Below are 21,988 nucleotides of genomic sequence, written 5' to 3'. Positions count from 1 at the left end.
TACAATAAAATATATATATATATATATATATATATATATATATATATATATATATATATATATATATATATATATATATAACGAGATATCTTAATCAACGCTGTTAATGTTGTCATTCACCAGTGTTTTCCTTTTGTTTATGATTGTAAATTACATTATGGAACTTTTTTTCTCTGAAAATTCAAGTTTACAGTTTACCAAAGTGACTTTTTATTGACATTTTAGTTTGAAAAATTCTAAAGCATAAAAATAATATAAAGAGAAGTAGTTATGCAAATTAACAGAAAAATGTACAGGCAGTTTATTGCAAGTTTTTTTTAATTTCTGACACTAACCCAGACAATATACTAGGGCTTCTCGATACTTGAAAAATTACACATTTTTTAACTTATTATTCTGCAATATATATTACTATATGAATACAATTTCATTAGATGAGATGAATACATTTATTTAACGAATCTATAATTTTATATTGATTGGAAAGATTCTAGGGTAGTGCATAAAATATAATTCAAGTTTATTTGTATAGCACTTGAGCACAATAAACCTTGTATGTGTATGTATATGTATATGTATATATATATATATATATATATATATATATATATATATATATATATATATATATATATATATATATATATATATATATATATATATATAGTTGAGCACAATATATGTATAATTAACAATTACATGCATAGATAACTTACAAAAAACAAGCTTGATAAATACACAGTGTTTTATTGTTTTCTGAAGAGTCTAAATGTATTCAGGTTAACAGTAATTGAATAATCAAATGTGAAATAATACTGCATAATTTTCGCTTTATAAACTATTCCAAAATAAGACTTTTTTTTTTTTTTCAAAGTTACAAACTATACTTTTTTTTAGGCCTCCTTGCTTTTAAAACCCTCATGCAAGCCTCAAAAAACACTTGCAAAATGATAATTTATAATCCAGACTCAACTTGTTACTATTGTGAATGATCACATTGTGATAGGGGTGCTGATACAATATATTGTGCAACTCTACTATATATCAATTTAGAATAATAAAAATGAGACTTTTCTCAAACTTTTCAAGGTTACAAGTTGATGGAATAAAGATTGATGATTCATATTGCAATTTAAAAGCATAAATAAAAAGCATAAAATAAAAACCTGAATCACAAAATGTAGAAAACTGCTACTTTATGAATATTTTTTACAGTGTACATATAATTAATTCATTTAGATTTAGATTGAAATGCCATGAAATCATTACCATGTGACCCAGTGTCACTCATAAATGGACCCAATACAGTAGAATCTCAGCAGAGGTGTCATATATTTTTGCCTACTGATTTTCAAATAGTATGAATTTGGATGTGCTAGTCTGCTCATTTACTGTTTTTCATGTATATCAGGGATCTATAAAAATGTCCTGGTACAGCCAACCACATATGAGTTCTATAAATTACATAGAAACCTCGTAACAAAGCTCTGACTACCACCCATATAACACCCAAATGTTTGATCTGTCAGCTTTTTTTATGAGTAAAAGAAAAACAATAACTGCTATATTCAAGGCTTTCCACAATCTGCTCATTTGAGGCACATTCTGTAACAGTGAAAACTCTGGCAGTCTCTCCAAAAGTATCAGCGTTCCAGACCACAGCTCTTTCTCTCTCTCTGTCTGCTGCCAGTCATATTTCATGAAGGTTTCATTCTGAGCGAGATCCCATATAGAGGAGAATTCTAAAGCAATACCTCTCTTACATTAGTCTGTTTCAGATGATAAAGCGAGAATAGCATAGGCTTGTTCACCTCACTGAAGTAAATCCTATAATGCTTTGTGACAAGTTTGATGAAAAAATCCATCCAGTTTGGCAGATAAAGCCAAAGAAACATCGATTATGAATTGAATTCACCCAATATTGAAATGTTGTGATAATATGGACTTTTTAAACTGAATGCTTGTTTGTAATGTGTATTTGTGTGCGCCTATAGTTCACACTTTATTAAAATGTATAAATACTATGTTAAAAGGTCTTGTCCAGAAAATACTTTTTTTTTGTATATGAAATGTTAGTATATATATTTTTAGATTTTATTAAACATTTCTGCTAGTAATTTTGTATAACAAAATTTATTTTACAAACTGATTTAATTAACTCTATTATTAATACTTTTTTATTCAGTAATTATTGATATAATACATAAATTAAGTTACAGATTAGCTTAAATACAAATTCTAAATTGTTTGAAAACCAAGGCAGCAGATCTTACTTTAATAATAATAATAATAATAATAATAATAAAAATAAATAAATAAATAATAATAATAATAATAACAACACATCTAATTTTATAATATCACAATTGATGTATTATTTGTTATTATTAATTATACTATTGTAAATTGTTTTGTTTTTATAATAATAATAATAATAATAATAATAATAATAATAATAATAATAATATAAATAATAATAATAATAATAACAACACATCTAATTTTATAATATCACAATTGATGTATTATTTGTTGTTATTAATTATACTATTGTAAAGCGTTTTGTTTTTATAATAATAATAATAATAATAATAATAATAATAATATAAATAATAATAATAATAATAATAATAATAATAATAATAATAATAATAATAATAATGCATCCAATTTTATAATATTAGTATTGATGTAATATTTATTGTTGTTATTTATTATATTATTTTCAAATAGCATTATTATTATTATTATTATTATTATTATTATTATTATTATTATTATTATTATTTTATTATTATTCAGAGTGCAGAGACTGCAGCTCTGCACAAGACCTTGGCCAGTGGAGAAATGATCTTGCCCATCTGAGCCTGGTTCTCTCAAGTTTTTTTTTCTTCACTTTCACCAATTAGTAAAGTTTTTTCCTCCCCGCTGCGCTGTCGCCACTAGCTTGCATGGTTCGGGATCTGTGGAGCTGCGAATGGATGGATTGGTCTTCAGTGTTTGGACTCTCAGTAGTGATTATTTAACCAAACTGAATTGAGCTAAACTAAACCGAACTTAAACTTTAAAAACTAGACTACACTGTTTCAATTTACTATGAAATTTTATGTAAAGCTGCTTTGACACAATATACATTTTAAAAGTGCTTTACAAATAAAGGTTAATTGAATTATTATTATTATTATTATTATTATTAGTAGTAGTAGTAGTAGTAATAGTAGTAGTAGTAGTAGTAGTATTTTTAATACTAGTACTACTATTACTACTACTACTACTACTAATAATAATAATAATAATATTAAATAATAATAATAATAATAATAATAATAATAACAATAATGCAATTTTAAAAATAGTATAATAATAAACAACAATAAATGATACATCAATAGTAATATTATAAAGGTGGATGCAATGCTATTATTATTATTATTATTATTATTATTATTATTACTATTAATATATAATTTATTGTTGTTATTTATTATATTATTTTTAAATTGTACTACTATTATTATTATTATTATTATTATTATTATTATTATTATTATTATATATTATTATTTTAATATAATTTAAATTATGTATTTGTACTGATCATACTTTTTTTTTTTTTTTTTAATCAAGGCTACAAAATAAGCCATGACCACATCGCTTCATCAAAATAAGAAGTAACTCCTCTTTTATTCCTGTAATCTCCAAGACTGATAAATCCAACCTGTATTGGCTTGATGTGCAGTTGTTGAGACTCAACTGTACATCTGTGTTCCCTTTCCCTGCCCTAATTCATTATAGAAATAGTGGCACAGGAAAGCACTGTTGTTATATCATACCGAGATCGTGTAGATCAAACAGTCATTCTCCACTGACTTCACTTCAGAGCTCTCCACAATATACTGTATCTGCCGAAGCTCCTAAATCTGCTGACTTTTCTCAGCATTCTTGTCCACTTCCATAGCCCATTGTTTATGGGGGCTTTAGCTTTCTCTCAGACGCCCTAATATTTTAGTAATTAGTGTAGAACTATAAACTGTATAGACCCTTCATTTGTGATCACTTCAGTCTCATCATATGAAAATAGAAATACTTTTAATATAGTAATTTATTTTAAATATGTAAAGTGTATTATACTGTATATATGATATTATTTACCTAATGAATTCTAATAACTAATAAACTATATATATATAGTTTTATAGAAATTGGAGCCCCCAGACCATACACAAAACATCACAAACAACCTTTCAGGGGAGACAGATCATAGGAGGTAACATTTAGAAACGAAGAAAGATACATTTGGACAGTTAGGCTAAAAAACACCCCCTCAGCATGCCCTCGATTAGGACAAAGTGAGAAAAGGGAGAAAAACAGCCCTATCTTAGCATAAGCACACCGGCAAGACACAACATACACACACACACACACACACACACACACACAGAGTTAAAGTCAAAATTATTAGCCCCCTGAATTATTAGACCCTGCTTATTTTTCCCCAATTTCTTTTTAACGGAGAGAAGATTTTCTACACATTTCTAAACAAAACAAAACAAACAAAAAAAAGTTTTAGTAACTCATTTCTAATAACTGATTTATTTTATTTTTGCCATGATGTGAGTAAATAATATTTTACTAGATATTTTAAGACACCTCTAAACAGCTTAAAGTGACATTTAAAGGCTTAACTAGGTTAATTAGGTTAACTAGGCAGGTTAGGGTAATTATGCAAGTTATTGTGTAATGATGGTTTGTTCTGTAGACAGTAGGGGAAAAATAGCTTAAAGGGGCTAATAATTTTGTCCTTACAATTGTGTTTACAAAAATGAATAACTACTTTTATTCTAGCAAAAAAAAAAAACAAAAAAAAAAAACAATTAGACTTATTATCAGACATACTGTAAAAATTTTCTTGCTCTGTTAAACATCTTTTGGGAAATATTTAAAAAAGGAAAAAAATCAATGGGGGCTAATAATTCTGACTTTTTTATACATATACAGTTGAAGTCAGAACTATTAACCCCCCTTAATTATTGGGGGTGTTGGGAAAATGACTCATAAATCATATAGAATTAGGTATTTTGAAAATGTTATTCTGCAGAATTTTTTTCTGAGAAGGGTACAGGACAAAACTCATAAATGCATGTTATTTTAATTTTGTTCTAACCTTACTAAGTTATCTAATGTTAAATATATTTACATATAGTTCACAATACAAATGCATAGCTGAAATTATTAAAATAACCCTACTGTGGGTGGTTTCCTGATGATGTACTTTCTTTTATTATTGCTTTCTGAAGGTTGTTTATTAATCTATTGTTGGTTCAGAACAGTTAAACTGCTCCTGTTCTTCAGAACAGTAATCCATGTCCACATGAAAATATCTTACTTAGTACAGTATATAAATAAAAAAAAAGTATTTTGTATGATCATTATTTTTTTTGTTTGAATTATTGTTACATATATATGAGCAATATCACACAAGTAGTAGTATATATGTATATATATATGTATATATGTATATATATATATATATATATATATATATATATATATATATATATATATATATATATATTTATATATATATATATATATATATATATATATATATATATATATATATATATATATATATATATATACACTTTCAAAGCTTAGCATTGAGTACAGCCCATTTTGAGAATTAATATTATTAATATTATTTATTAATTTCTTAGTGAATATACAGTAGACCATGTATTTTGGTGCATTTAAACAAAAACAAAACAGATTAAATATATTAAACATATATGTTTATCAAAATAATATTTGGTAATCAAACTAATTCAGAAATTGAAAGATAATACAATTAAATTCAAGCAAAATATTGCAAAGATAAATAAATAAATAACAACCCACAAAATTTCAAGCTTTTGTTTTTTTTTTCCTCTTTTTCTTTTTCAAGAGATCACATTTAGCTGATGATTGATTATAAAGCTTGTTTGGCATGCTGTCCCGGGAGAGAGCCCTGAGCTCATAAGATCATCGAGCCCGGGGCTCCCTCCCGTTTGCAAGGCAACAGGGGAGTTTGAGCTCAGGTAGATCTCGAGCTCAAACTCCTAGATTGCCGGCTGCAAGCAATCATAAGCATGTGATCCTCTCGAAATTAGTTTATAAATAAACTTCACTTAAAATTTGTATTTAATATTTTTCTGTAACATATGAATTTGTTTGTGCTAGCTTTTGGACTTTTAGCATAAGTTATTTTGTTAGAAAAACTCCAGATTTGGCTTCAGGACTGACTAATTTAATGTATATGCACAAATATAAAACTGTATATTTGTGAGGGGTGTACTTATATAGCTGAGCACTGTATATAGTCCCCTGACATGAAAACCCTGGAATCGCATCTGCCTCTACCTGGCCCTAAAAAGTGCATTACAGGTTTATTCACAGATTAGCTTTGGCCCTCTGACATGTATGATTAACCCAAAGGAGTGCTGCTTGATGTGGAAGTTGTTTTTCCCTCAGGCCAGAGAAGATCAATAGTCTTTGAAGCATGTTTGTGTGTTTGTTGGGTGTGTGGGCGAACAGGCTTCGCTGGAGAAATCAGACCTGTAAAGTAGTCTGATGTTGGCTTGTTCTACGATCTGACCTCCGCTCTATAAATCCTACACCAAATCCCTACATATAGATGTGCATATGTTTACGTTTGTGTACATTTGTGAATGTGTGTGTGTCTGTGTGTTTGTTATGCATACTAACCCTGAGCATGTGTGTAGGTGTGTGTGTTTTGCTGCATGCTGGGTTTCTGTTTGGATCAGAGGTTTAAGACTCAGACCTGCTCTCAAGATTCCCAAATGAATCAGTTGACTGATGTACAAATCACTGTGTTATGTTCTCTTTTAAAGAATGTCTTTAAAATATTTCTTTTTCTGTACTGAGAAATGTGAAATGTGCTCTGAGTAATATGACGTTAGGAGATTTTTTTTTCTTCTTGTAATACACCGCAAGATCATTTTCAAAACCACAGGGAAAATTTTAGATAATGTTCTTTTTTTAACAAAACATTATTACATTTCTCTCATGGATGGATGGATGGACAGCTAACTAGCGAACATCTGCCCATGCATTAACATCTGATCAATTTTAACATTTACACATTTGTATCTTACAATTTGAAGCTTAACATTCTCAGAATTGCAAGAAAGTCTATGAACTGATAGACTTATGAGATACAATTTTTTTCATTCATTCATTCATTCATTCATTCATTCATTCCCTCATTCATGCATTCATTCATTCAATAAATTTAGTCAGTTTATTCATTAACTCAATACATTTTGTCAGTTCATCCATCAATCCATTCATTCATTCATTCATTCATTCATTAATCCAATACATTTTGTCAGTTCATTCATCCATCCATCCCATTTAGTCAGTTCTTTCATTCTTTCAATACATTTATTCAATATATTTAGCCATTTCATTTATTCATTCATTCATTCATTCATTCATTCATTCCTCTGTCCATCCATCCATCCCTTCAATAGATTTAGTCATTTCATTAATTAATTCATCTGTCCATCCAATCCATCCATCTACCATCCATCCATTCAATACATTTAGTCAGTTCATTCAATCCTTTGTCCGTCCATTCCATCCATCCATCCATCCATCCATCCATCCATCCATCCATATATTCATCCATCTAATACATTTAGTCAGTTTGTTCATTCATTTAATACATTCAATGCATTCATTTAAAACATTTAGTCAGTTCACTTATTCATTCCTCTGTCTGTCCATTTGTCCATCCATCCATTACTTCATCCATTCATTCATTTATTCATGTAATACATTCCCTCTATACATTTAGCCACTTCATTTTTTCATCCATCCGTCCATTCATCCATTTACTCATTCAACACATTCCTTCAATACAGTTAGTTAGTTAGTTAGTTAGTTAGTTAGTTAGTTAGTTAGTTAGTTCATTCATTTGTTCGTTCGTTCGTTCGTTCGTTCGTTCGTTCGTTCATTCATCCATCCATCCATCCATCCATCCATCCATTTAGTCATTCATTCATTCATTCATCCATTCATTCCATGCATTTAGTCAGTTTATTCATTCATTCATTCAATATATTCATGCAATATATTCATTACTCTGTCCATCCATCCATCCATCCATCCATTCATCCATTAATTAATTAATTAATTAATTTAATACATTTACTCAGTTCATTCATTTTTTCCTCCTTCTTTCCATCCATTCATCCATTTATCCATCCATCCATCCATCCATCCATCCACTAATTCAGTAAATGCATTCAATGCATTAAGTCACTTCATTCATTCATTCATTCATTCATTCATTCATTCATTCATTCATTCAATACATTGAGTCAGTTCACCTATTCATTTCTCTGTTTGTTCATCCATCTATTACTTGATCCATTAATTTATTTATTCATTCAATACATTTAGTCAGTTCATTCATACATTCATCCATCCATCCATCCATCCATCCATCCATCCAATACATGTAGACAGTTAATTCATTTGTTCATTAATTAATTTATTTATTCATTCATTCAATACATTAAGTCTGTTTATTCATTCAATACATGTGTCAGTTAATTCATTAATTTCTACATTTGTTTGTGTGCCCCTCTTTCTGTTTGTAGTTAAATAGTCATATATTCACACACTCACTCACTCATTCACTCAGTAAATACATTTAGTGCATGCATTGCCATTCCTTCACTCTTAACACAGTTGCTTTGCATTGCCCATCCTGCAATAGGAAGATCAATTATTTCAGTCGAAATGTCAACTGTCAATTCAGCTGAGTGTATTTTGTAAGCCAGCCCGTTTTGAGGTAGATTGTTTGGCTCTTTTGTGTTTGTAATTAGATTTAATAATAATAATAATAATAATTCGCATTTATTTATTATTCATCAAGAAAACCGCAAACATAAAAGATTAATCACAAGAAACCAATGATTTTAGCAATGCCACAATACAAAAAAAAAAAATATATATATAATAATAATAATAATAATAATAATAAATTTAATTAAATGTCAATTTAAAATCATCACAATTCTTATTTGTATGGAAGGACTGATGTGAATAGATGTGAATAAAATGTTGGGAGAAAAAAAATAAAGAAACAATAGACTGACTGGTGGACAGATACAAGCACACAGATGGCTTAACAGATGCACAGAAAGAGGAAAAGGGAAAGGTACGCAGACAGCCAGATGACATAGACAGACAGACAGACAGACAGACAGACAGACAGACAGACAGACAGACAGACAGACAGACAGACATATAGATAGATAGATAGATAGATAGATAGATAGATAGATAGATAGATAGATAGATAGATAGATAGATAGATAGATAGATAGATAGATAGATAGATAGATAGATAGATAGATAGAATAAAGTGGGACAACAAGGAATTAAGTTAACTTATTAGTTTTTACTAAATTAAGTGAATTGAACATAAAGCAATTAAGTTTTCGCAAAAAAAACTCAATAATTATATTGTTTCAGCTCATTTTAAATGTGTAGTTTAAACAAACAGCAAATGTAATTTTGAGTGTGTAGATAGATGGATGGATGGATGGATGGATGGATCTGTGACCGGAAGTTAGCAATAATTAATATGACAATACAAATAATGTATAACAATAATTGTTTTTCAATTATTACAAGGTTACTTTAGGGTTGAGATACTATAGCAGCAGACGTTTAATACAATAAAATGTAATGTGTAATTTATTAAATAATATAGATTTCGTCATTCGTTTTAATAGCTCATGGGCTAAAATAAACAAGCACAAGGGTCAAATGTGACCTATACAGCAGGTTAAACAAATACGTTTGGGAAATCAAAGATACTGTAATGTGTCACGAATTGACAGTATTAGTTTACTGCACGAGTCGCCAAAGGTCGTGTCGATTCAATCCAGCCAATTAAATATCGACGCTCATCACTTCCAGCCCGCAAACACGTGCGCAAACAAGCAGCTTGGAGAGAGAAAGAGAGAGCAGTGTTAGTCTACTTCTGTTCTTTATAGCCTAATGTTGGAGATAATGTTAAAATGTTCTCATGGCCGTTCATCCCTTCAGAATAACTGTTGATTTGTTTTCGCACGCGTTCATTCCATCGCACTCGCCTCTCTCGCTGCGTGTCTTATTGGAGCTCACCGCGCGGTGGCACCGTGCATCAGCCCCCTCCGCGCGCACCGCTCTCTCCGATCCGCTGCTCATATGATGCTGAAGATCTTCAGCGCAACGGGCCGGTTCTTGGGCGGCATTCGGCGATGACAGTTTGATCTCTCACGAACAGCGTCTCTCATCCTCGTACACAACGGAGCTTTACGCGCAGCATGGTTCGACTGGACCAAACAGCACCACGGCGCACTAAAACGGGACTTGGAAAGTTACTCATGCCGAATGAAGCTCATTCTGCATCTGGGCGGACTCACTGAACGGGAGGTTCTTCACTGCTGAAAGACTCGTCTTGGGGATAACAAACAGCAGAGCGCTAGTAACTGAGACGAACTTTCGGTTCATTGGCTCAAGGAGAATAACAGCGTTATTGTTTATGAGTGAACCATCATCCGTCTAATCACGTTCAAAGGATCGTTATCAACAGTTTATTAACTAGAGGCGCTTGCGCTCTGGATTGGGAATGTGTTTATTGATCAAAGTGAACGCATGAGCGCAGAGACAGTGGATGAATGAACAAAAAGTCTCACTGAAAAATCAATATTGCCGTGCTTTGGAGTCGTAGAATTGTGCGCGCAAAGTTTGAACATAAACAAACTCACACTTACAACTGAGATCAGTACTATCACGCGTATATTAATGTGAAGGATTAGTGTCTTACTGAATCGAACAAGAGCTCGTTTCATGCGCAAAGACGCGCCCGAGATACTTCAGAAAATTACGCGCACAACTGTGGCTGGACTGTGAGGAGCAACATGTACCCTGCGTGCCGGACAAACGCGTTCTGTATCTCTCCATCTGCTGCTCTGGCAATGTTTGGGAATTCGGGTAAAGCGAGAATGAGACCCTGTTGGATTGTAATATTGCTGTTGGTGCTTCTACATCTGGCTTCAGCACAAGGTAAAGAGCGCTTCTTTTAAGTTGCTGTGTCTCCAAACAGCCTTAAAACGCCAAGTGAACATCGGGGAGTGCATTTAACATTGCAATCAATTTGTTGTAATTAGAGTTTTAAAGGAAGATGGTGTATAAATAGTGTGTTTAAGGGTAAATCAGAGTATATGCAGACTCATTTAACAGTCATTCCATCAAAATAAGTGCATCGTGCTCACTGTATGTGAGATGTGTCAGCAAGCTCTATGTTAGCTCTCCTATTTTCTTTTATCTCTCTCTATCTCATGGAGACACTGTACAGCAGTGCTTGTCGATCTTTGAGGACCAACCCCAGCACTGCACATTTGGAAGTCTCCCCTAGCTGACACACCCATTCCAGGTCTTGGAACCTAGTGATGGGCATGCAATATAAATCAGGTTAATTCAATAAGGCATACCTCCAATATGTGCACTGCTGAAGTTGTTTAAGACAAGAACACACACACTGTACAGTACATCCCTGTGCAATCATAATCTGTAACCTGATTAAAGTATATAAAAGTGTTTCGCATACCGACAGGTAATTACACACGACATGGCCACGAAATTAACCAAAGCCAATTAATGAGACTGCAGATTAACCATCAAAATTAATGAACTCCTTGGCTGTTTTATGACTGCACATAACGAGAGTGCTCTGTTACAGAAGTGGCATCTTGGAAAAGTGTTTCTTTATAAGGTGCATGTTCATCACATCTGCGTTATCAAAGTGTTGACAGATGCTAATGTGAGATTATATGATGGATGAGTTATTAGTTTTAACGGAAACTTGAAAAAAGTGTAACTTTTTAATATATGGAGGTTTTATAAAATATGCCATGCTATTGTTTGATGAGTGTATTTTGCTAAAAAAATCATTGTAAAGCTTTATTTCTATGTTGACAATTTGATTTTTCCCTAATTTTGAAAGCAAATTCCCCCATCCCGTGTTGATTTATGCCATTGAAAAGAAAGAAAGTAGTCCATTGAGTTTCTCTGCATGCAGAGTGCAAGGCGTTTTAACTGGCCACTTGTGGTAATTTGCCTCTCTTCTCAGCTGATGGCCTCAAGCGGGGAAAATTGTTTTCATCGAAATTTTGCAGACAGCAGGCAAGCAACAGAAGCTCGCATGAGCAGTCGCTTCCGCCTGGAAAAGGATAGAAGTAATATCCTCCAATCTTGTGCATGGGAAAAAAGTACATTTGCTGGGTGGGCGTGCAATGCTGGCTCAAAATGAAAATATCTTCACATGTGCATGAAAAAACATAATACTTTCTAATATATTCTAATATATATATATATATATATATATATATATATATATATATATATATATATATATATATATATATATATATATATATATATATATATTTATATTTTCCCCTTAAGCTTTTTTTTTGCTGCTCTACTATAAGGCAGTGCTACTGAAACTTTCTCTCAGCTTGCCGGCTTGCTGGGCTGCTTAGGTAGTTGTTATGCAAGCGCAGGTGGGAGTGTTGGGAATGCGTGATAGCTGCAAACACTAAGCCCTGGATCGGGGAAATAGGCTGTTCTGTAATGCTGCCTAGGGACGAAACCGTGGCAAACTAGGACGTGCCATATATCCATCATTCATGAGTGTATGCTGTCTAACCTGACATTTACAGTAGAGTGATAACTTACACATTGGAAGGATTAGGGCACCGTTTTGTGTGTGTGTGTGTGTGTGTGTGTGTGTGTGTGTGTGTGTGTGTGTGTGTAAGCAAAAGGGATCGAGTAGAGCAGAGAGAGAGCGAACGTGTTTGTTATACTAACCGTCTGAATTTAATGCTCATGTTTCATAATGATCTGTGGCATCAGTTGATTCATTCAAGTTAATTGTTTCTAACCTCACAGGTTCTCCGGGAGCAGTCATGAGGTCTGGGAAGCTCTCTGAATCTTGCAGGGGTTTTAATGAAAAATCCATTGAGAAACTCCCACTTGGAGGGACAAAACCTTCATTTAGAGATAAAGTAGGAATATATTACCTAAACAGAACCGTGAGGGCTTTATTTTGACTGACATTGTAAAGACTGCGCAGATAAGTGTTCAGCCTTAAAACTTTTGCATTGAAATGTAATTTTTTTTCACATGCATTCCCAACCTGGAGGCTGTTATTTTCTCTGAATAATGAATATTCACATTTTTGTCATGCAGTTCACAGTGACAACAGAATACTATGATCTAAAAAACCTGCGAGTAAACTTAAAGGCAGAGTTTTAAAATTAAAATATCCAAAACCACTAGAACACTATTATATATGTTGCTAAATTGCATACTTGCATTATCCTTAATGTTTTAAAGACTTTGCAATTTTGGAGGAATAATCGATTACAAGGCGTTGAAAATGACTGTGTTCACGCTAAAGACGTCACACACCTTGAATTTCTGGTTTGGATTTATAGTAAACTGGGAGACACTAAAGATGCTTTATTATGTTGTGTATTTTATTAGACAACTTATAATATAGTATAATTATATCATAAACCTAAAATATGCATGAAACATAATGGTAAACAGTGCTACTTCTTCTCCATGAGTGGAAGAACCAGAATTGGTGGACTGTGACATAATAAAAGCTCTGCTGCTTTCGCATTGTGTCTCGCTCATTTCACATCAGCAATTGCTTCAGCAGTTTTGCTTCTTCACTTACTCTGCTTTATTACACCATAATAATAAGTGTTGAATACATTAGCTAATAATGAAGATGATATCTGCAGGAGTCCTGATGTAAGATGTAAAGAAGACTACAACTCTAATGTATTCACTCTCAGTCAAGGCTTCGTCAATTTACACCTTTCTTTGTTGTCAAAAATTTCATATTGTGCCTTTGGAAACTGCACTATAGTAGAAAAGTCACCTAAATTCATTAATTCATTCATTTTCCTTCAACTTAGTACTTTATATTTTAGGGGTCACGACTGCGGAATGAACCGCCAGTTATTTCAGTATGTTTTACATAGCGGATACCTTTCCAGCTGCAACCCAGTACTGAGAAATGTCACCTACACTCTCAGAAATAAAGGTTTGTGATCTGTCAATGGGGTGGTGCCTTTTCAAAAGGTACACATTTGTACCTGAAAGGTATTAATACCTTAAGGCAGGGGTGCTCAACCCTGCTCCTGGAGATCGACCTTCCTAAAGACTTCAGCTCCGACCCTGATCAAGCACACCTGAATCAATTAATCAGGACCTGAACAGCACTTGATAATTATAGGCAGGTGTGTTTAATAACTGAAATCTGCAGAAAGGTCGATCTCCAGGAACAGGGTTGGTCACCCCTGCCTTAAGGGTACATATTAGTATCAAAATTTTTTAAGAGGAACACTTTTGTACTTTTTATATGTACCCTTGGTATTAATATAGACCATTTATGTAAAAATCTGTACCTTTTTGAAAAGGTACCACCCAAGTGACAGATCACGTTTTTTTTTTTTTTGTTTTTTTTCTGAGAGTGTAAATGAAGAATGGAAAAAACTTTGCTGTTTTAAAATTGTTATTAATTGTAGAGTTACTTTCATAGTTTTTTTTTTGGCGAATACATTGATGAAATGCAGTCAATCTAACAGGACTCCGCACCAATTTTTGCAAAGTTATTACACAGAGGTTATATATTTGATCAGTGTTAGATTAGCAAAATAAGCTTCATTTACCAACTCAAACTGCTTGACTTGTGTGCAAGTAATGCTTTAAATATCATATCCCACTAAAGCTAATCAGGGTTGTGCCTGGTCAGTATTTCTGACCAAATGGGAAAAGAAGATTGCTCATGTGAAAAGTGTTAGGTGGGCTATTGCACTGAAAAAAAATAATTTAAAGATAATTCCTTGGACTAATTGTTGTAAACAATTTATTTGGGCTGAAATAAAACAAAAATAAATAAGTTGAACGTTACTACATTTAATTTGTTTATTTAAATTAAACACATATACATAGTTTGCAACAATTTTGCAGACATCTTTTTTTTTTTTCAGTGTAGGGGTGTTTATTCTGTGCGGGTTTAATGCCCCAGTATAATAACAGGGACACTAGACTGTAAAAAGCACTGTCATTTGGATAAAATATAAAACTGAGGTCCTGACTCTCTGTGGTCATTAAAAATCAAATGGCTCTCCTTGTAAAGACTAGGGGTGTAATGCTGGTGTCCTGGCCAAATTCCCTCCCTTGGCACACATAAATCATGACCCCTTAAATTATCCTCCTTTCCCTGATTTGGCTTCATCACCTTTTCACCTTTCCAGCTATAGCATGTATGTGGCCAGTGCTCTGGCATCTTTGTACTGTGGCTGAATATTGTTGGTGGGTGAGAGGAGACCCCTGGTATGGTTGTAAAGCATGTTGGGCGTACAGCAGTACACAAGACCGAGGTGCCCTTGAGCAAGGAACTGTACCCTCAATTGCTCACCCAGCACCACAGCAAAATGCCTGTTCGCTGCTCCAGGTGTGAGTGTGTTTGTGTGTGTGTGCACTAGCATAAGTGATTCTAACATAAGACTCTTACAATCTGAGTCGATCTATTGGATATATGGACTGTGTATATGAGCCCCAGTGTTATGTACAGTATATTGTCATTATTATACACAAGTAAGTTTGTGTGTTCATTAATTTGTTTGTTTATTTTTAGTTTAATTGTTTTTTTTTGTTTGTTCTTTTCTTTGTTTGTTTGTTAATTTGTTCATTCATTCATTTATTCATTCATTCATTCATTCATTCATTCATTCATTCATTCATTCATTCATTCGTTTGTTTGTTCATTTGTTAATTCATTCATTTGTTCATTCATTCGTTTGTTTGTTCATTTATTCATTTGTTCGTTTGTTCGATTTGTTTGATTGTTTTTTGTTTGTTCTTTTGTTCAGTCGTTTGTTTGTTAATTCGTTCATTCATTCAGTCATGCATTCATTCATTAATTCGTTCGTTCGTTTGTTTGTTTATTCATTAATTCGTTCATTCATTTGTTTGTTTGTTCGTTTATTCATTTGTTCTTCGTTCATTTGTTTGTCTATTTGTTAAATTGTTCATTCCTTTGTTTGTTTGTTCGTTTATTACTTCATTTGTTCATTTGTTTGTTCTTTCATTAGTTTGTTTGTTTGTTCATTTGTTCGTTCATTCATTCATTCATTTAAAATTAAGACCTACTGATTCATACTGATTCAGCCCGCAGTTCTAGCATTGTTATCTTGGCATTGACAATGGACAACATGTGACCCAAAAATTTGCCTTTTTTGTCAGTAAATTGTCACTTAATTTTGCTTGTGTCTTTTTTATCTATTTATTATTATGTTTTATAGAGTGTGCAGACTTTCTTTCATTGATTTTATTCTTTGGGATTTGTTTTGGTCTATATTCCTGTTTTGAATGTGTGGTGAACTTTTGGTTGTTTCAATTGAATAGATGGAATGTACAGCACAAAATCTGTATTATTACCATGTGGGTTACCTTACTTGGCTGTCATGTCACTGAATTAAACTTTCATACCCTTGCTGAGAGCAGACGTGTGTGTTTGTTATTCAAGAAAGCGAGACCATTTTTAAATATGCCCAACAGGGGCGTAAGGTGATTTGCATGTACGAAAATAATTTGACTTGAGTAAATCAGCTTTGTTAGCATGCTGTTAAATGATGTTTTACACTTGAGGTGTCCACTAAAGGACTGCCCGATGGGTGAATGTGGCCTGGGATGGTTGGGGGTTCCCCATGTTATTATATAGTATACCTGCTGTTTTGTATCTGCTGTTTGTGTTGCCTCTTGGCTAGGTCGTCATTGTAAATAAGAACTGGTTTTCAACTGACTTACCTGGCTAAATAAAGGTCATTATTATTATTGTTATTATTAAATGTAACAGAGGGGTGTCAAAACTCGGTCCTGGAGGGCCGGTGTCCTAGAGAGTTTAGCTCCAACCCTAAAACTCACTTTAACCAAGTAATCAAGCTCTTACTACATATATGTGTTAAAGCAAGTTGGAGCTAAACTAAGCAGGACACTGGCCTTCAAGGACCAAGTTTAGACACTTCTGATGTAACATGACTTTTGCAGCATAGAGTGTGCCTGATTTATTGAAGTTTGTTATATTTATTTATTAATATTTTTGTTACTATATGTTATTCATTTATTTTTAGGGGTTTTTCACTTTTAGTTGGAAAGGACAGTTGAGGTCACAGACAAGAAAGTATTGTGAATAGAGAGAGAGAGAAACTGGAGAGGGGAATATTTATTAATGTTTTTAAAATGCAACAGAGTAGTTGTGCTGTTCTGTGCAAGTGCTCAGAGACAAATAGAACAAAGTCATCCTTTAGCTTAAATTTGGTATGTAATAAATGAACATAAAGATTTGAAAATTAAAATGTGTAACGGTAAGAACATGCATGCCTCTTAAAGTTACAGTGGGCTATATTCCTGACCGAATCACACACTGATCTTGACCAAAGAACTGTTGTAGCTTTCAAGAGTTTAAACTTACATACATATATGCTTGACGCTAATAGCAAGTTTAGCATGCTGTCGCTGGAGAGAACCCTGAGATAATTGATCTTAGGACTCCCACCTGGTCAATAAGCATATATTTTGGTCCAAGATCAGTTAGGTCTCAGGATCTCCCCTTAGTCAAAGGTGGAGATGGGGTGGAAGGGGGGATTCTTCCAAAATGAAGATAAGGTAGTAGGGCGAATTCAGTCTATTTATCAAGCTTTATTGTAAGCTTGAATCAATCTGATTGGTTTATTGCTGTTTACGGATGAAAGGCTAGCTGCGATCAATCATATCATGTGCTCCTCTCAGAATTAGTTTGTAAAACTTCACTTAAAAAGAAACAAATTGAGTTTAATTTTTACAGTAAAGATTTTTTTAAGCACATTTGTTTCATTCATGTAATTTTTTTATTATTATATTATACATATATTTTTTTTCCAAAGTTTTGAGGACTTTTTGACAGTGTACTTTTTACTTTATCCTATTCTGCTTCAGTATTGAGAAATGTAAAATTTCTTGATTTTTGTAATAGCAACCTTATTTACAGGGGAAAATGCCCACTGATGATTTCAATTTTGACCTGAATTATTGTTATTACAATTTTCCCCATTATTGAGCAGGGATGGCTGTGATTTGCTAATGCTCTTCAGGTCAATGACTCATTTAAAGTTGCAGTTTAATTCTCCTGTTACTTCAGATTCCAAAATGAGAGATGTGTAGCACTTTAACATGTACAATGTGTGGCTTCTTCTTTAACCCGACCCACATAAAGTTGGACAAAGAACAAAAGTTCAGCTTAGGGTTGGTCAAGTTTGGATGCTCATTGGAGGTTTTGTCAATTCAGACTGACAGATTGATTCATGGGGTTTGACCTTGGCAACTTCCCAAGATTTCTGCGATGGCCTGTTAAGTTGCTTACTCTCGACACTTAGGAAACCTGTTCGCATGAACAGACATATTGAGCCCTCATTGCTTTTTCATAAATACGAATCGGCCAGAAACTAGGAGACAGAGGGTAGGAACTATTGATTAAGTGTCTTTTTCTTTACTCATTCTTCCTGAATCCTCTCCGCCATGTTAAACAGGGCAGGTGTGAAACTCACTCCTCTTACTCCCTGTCGGGTCAGCCTGGGTCTGGACTGGGCCTTCTGTCTTCTTCGGACATACTGTTGCTGTGGGCAATGCCTCAGGCTGTTTCAATGCCTGAATACCAATTGCACATAGGGGCTTGATGTTGCCCCCCCTGAGGACTGCTCTAGTGGTCCGCATGAGTGACTCAACTTCAAATCTGAAGTGGACTTATCACTCAGCTAGTGACCAAACATATCTGTATACTTGGGAATATTGTCTTATAAATCAGACACCACAGTCATAAGTGGTGCATATTGTGTGTGTGTGTGTGTGTGTGTGTGTGTGTGTGTGTGTGTGTGTGTGTGTGTGTGTGTGTGTGTGTGTGTGTGTGTGTGTGTGTGTGTGTGCGCGTGTGTACAGCAGGGTTGGATGTGGAATTTACTAGTAGTTTGTTTTTAGGGAAATTCAAGGTTAAAAATGCAGTGTTTTAGATAGATAAGTTTACAACCCTAACATATACATTTTTGTTGAAAACACACACATATGATCTAAATATTTAATCAATACTTATTAGTTTATTTTTTAGTGCTTAAGGACATGCTCATTCACATGAGTAACACTCACACAGTGTGAACTATCAAGATGCAATCTAAGAGAATTGCAGATGAGTCGCAGACACCTGTGAGATATTTCGCATGCTAAATATCTGGAGCTGTCAACGATTTAAAATCATGCCGTGTGAAATGTGTTCTAATTGAAAATAACATTAGCGATCACCTACAGCCAATGAGAGAGCAGCATCCACTAGTGTGCGTATCTGCAGGTCAGCAGGAGCTTTGGGGAGAAGTTAAGAGCTTCTTTCCGGTCTGTTTGGACCCAAGAAATGGAGGAAAAACTAGTGGAAATTTGGCAGGAGCACCCTTGTCTGTTTAACGTGTCATCTGAGCAGAACCTCAACCGGGTCAAAAAAGAAAAAAAGTTGAAGAGAAAAAGTTAATTCTCTTCAAAACCCAGGTGAGCAAAATAAGTACATTTTCTACCCCACTGAAGGCTTCTTTTTCATTATGTAGTTAACAACAAAAGATATACTACATGACCTCGGGTTGTTTCCATGTCACTTCTTACGTGTGTTTGGTTGTGAGATGTAGTTTGCAAACTGAAACAAAGTTATCGGCGATTCTTCCTATTGTAAAGTCATGCAGTGTGAAACCCCCGTCGCTGATCCTCCTTGCAGTGTAAACACAGTAGCAACGGAACGATACCCCAGATAGTCATGCAGTGTGAAAAACTCTGTGATACAACTACTCTGAAAATTGGGCAGTCTGAACTCGGCATAAGATAAACAGTATGTGATACTGAAATGGAGTTTTTCCATCAAAATGATTAATTCAAAACATATATTTTATAATAATTTCACATGTTTTCATGTTTTGAAAACTTTAAAAAATGTATTAATTAATGATTGATAAAATATTTTTTTTATTTAACAAGTAAGGTCAGCTTAATTTCACACTGCTATTTATAATTCAGGATCATTATCTCCTGCTTCCTTTGAAAATGAGAGATTAGACTAATTCAATTGATGCATCACATCAAACAGGTTGTGCTGTGCATGCATTTGTCATGTTTTAAAAGTAGCAGTACATTTTGTCGTAGAAATATGCACAACCATTCCAAAGATTACATTCTCCTTTATTATTTTTATCATTATGTTTTATTATACATATGTCATATTACATGAAAATAAATGTGTTTTTTTTATGCCAAAATGTCATCCTTTGTGGTAAGAGGTGCACTGATTCTCTTTAATAATGTCCTTAAAACCCAAATTTACAAGCAAACAGATTTGTAAAAGTTTAAACACTATTTGAAATATGTATTTGCAGTTAATTTCATATGTACAGTGCTCAGCATATACAAGTACACCCCTCACAAATCTCTCTTTTAAATCCATGTTTTCAATACAATATTATATCTGTGCATATACATTAGATTCGTTAGTACTGTATCTGGAACTTATCTAACAAAATAACCTACGATAACAGTCAAAAAACTTAACACAGGCTCAATCTGAAAACGTAGTCCTGTGGACATTTCTGGAGGCTGCAAATTATGTAGCTGAAGGTATGTATGACTGCACTTTATTTTGTAAAGCGATCGCTACGGGGTGGTATGACAGCTTACCTCTTACCTCCATGTGGAGAGCTTTTTTGTCTAGACGGCTTTTGTAAACCGTCGGTTGGGTTTAGGGAAGGAGGAGGGTGGGTCGGTTGATTGGCCGGTCGCCCAGTCAATCATTCTGTCATTCATTCGACATCGGCCTCTGGTAGTTTCACGCGAGAACGGCGTGGGCATGAATGGCACTCGCAAGAAACATTTGAGGTACGAAAAAGTGGCCTCTTGTGGATTCACGAAAACAAAAACTGCAAAAAATACGTACCTCTCGGGACATCTACAGAAACGTCCACGGGACGACGTTTTCAGAATAAGCCTGGGTTGTAAAAACTAATACACCCATATGTATATATTATAGAAAAATACAAATTTTAAAAAGAGGAAAAATCAAGAGAAGCAAACAAATTTAAAAAATCTAGTTTTATTTTATATTTTTTAATTTTTTGCTTGAATTTAATTGTATTATCTTTCAATTTCTAAAGGTATTTTGTTGACTAAAATATTATTTTAATAAATATATCTCTTAAATAAATCTGTTTTGTTTACATTGCCTAGATTCACTGAGAAATGAAAAAAAAAATCATTTTTAAAATGGGAGGTTCTCAATTATGCTGAGCACTGCATGCATGTACTTACATTTACCTTATCTTTGTGTCAATTGAGAACATCAAGTCTGTTCTTAATTGCACCTTAGCTGCAACATCTGAATATTGCTATTTTTTGTAATTAGAGGTGCATGTGTGTCCTTCAAACCAATCTTAAATCTCAATTATATATAAAAAACTGTTAATATATAAATACAATATCAAAAATATTTGCAGTTAAACTACTGAATCTACTGAAGTCACCCTGCAGTTACCTTACCTTTGCGTTTAGAAAAACGCAGATGCAGAACCAAATCTTTCACTTAATTGTACCTTAGCGACAGCATCTGGAAAAAATGTAGAGAGCAGAATATGGAGTCACAAAGGGAATGGCTTGTTCTGTCAGGCTGGTACCTCGCAGTTTCCTGTAGAGCCTAATGACTCGCTGTGTCTCCGCTCACCTGGGGAGGTGTAATGGAGTCCGCAGAGAAGACGTGGATATACATAGCGGTGGGTAAAAAATTACATCCATT

General features: G+C 33.5%; 1 protein-coding gene across 4 annotated transcripts in view; it reads left to right on the top strand.

Moving 5' to 3' along the window:
- The first annotated feature begins 10,264 nt into the window (after nucleotides 1-10,264).
- The window catches only part of sdk2b (sidekick cell adhesion molecule 2b), a 628,575-nt gene continuing 616,851 nt past the window's right edge, over nucleotides 10,265-21,988 (top strand). For all 4 annotated transcript variants that reach the window (XM_087276682.1, XM_087276677.1, XM_087276680.1 and 1 more), the window contains exon 1: nucleotides 10,265-11,127. In XM_087276682.1, the coding sequence (XP_087132808.1) occupies nucleotides 10,983-11,127 (145 nt within the window). In that variant the 5' untranslated portion in view covers nucleotides 10,265-10,982. The remainder of the gene's footprint in view (nucleotides 11,128-21,988) is intronic.

The sequence above is a fragment of the Danio rerio genome, chromosome 12 (assembly GCF_052040795.2).
Source record: "Danio rerio strain M-AB ecotype USA chromosome 12, GRCz13ab, whole genome shotgun sequence".
NCBI lineage: Eukaryota > Metazoa > Chordata > Actinopteri > Cypriniformes > Danionidae > Danio > Danio rerio.
This window is presented reverse-complemented; position numbering and strand designations above follow the sequence as displayed.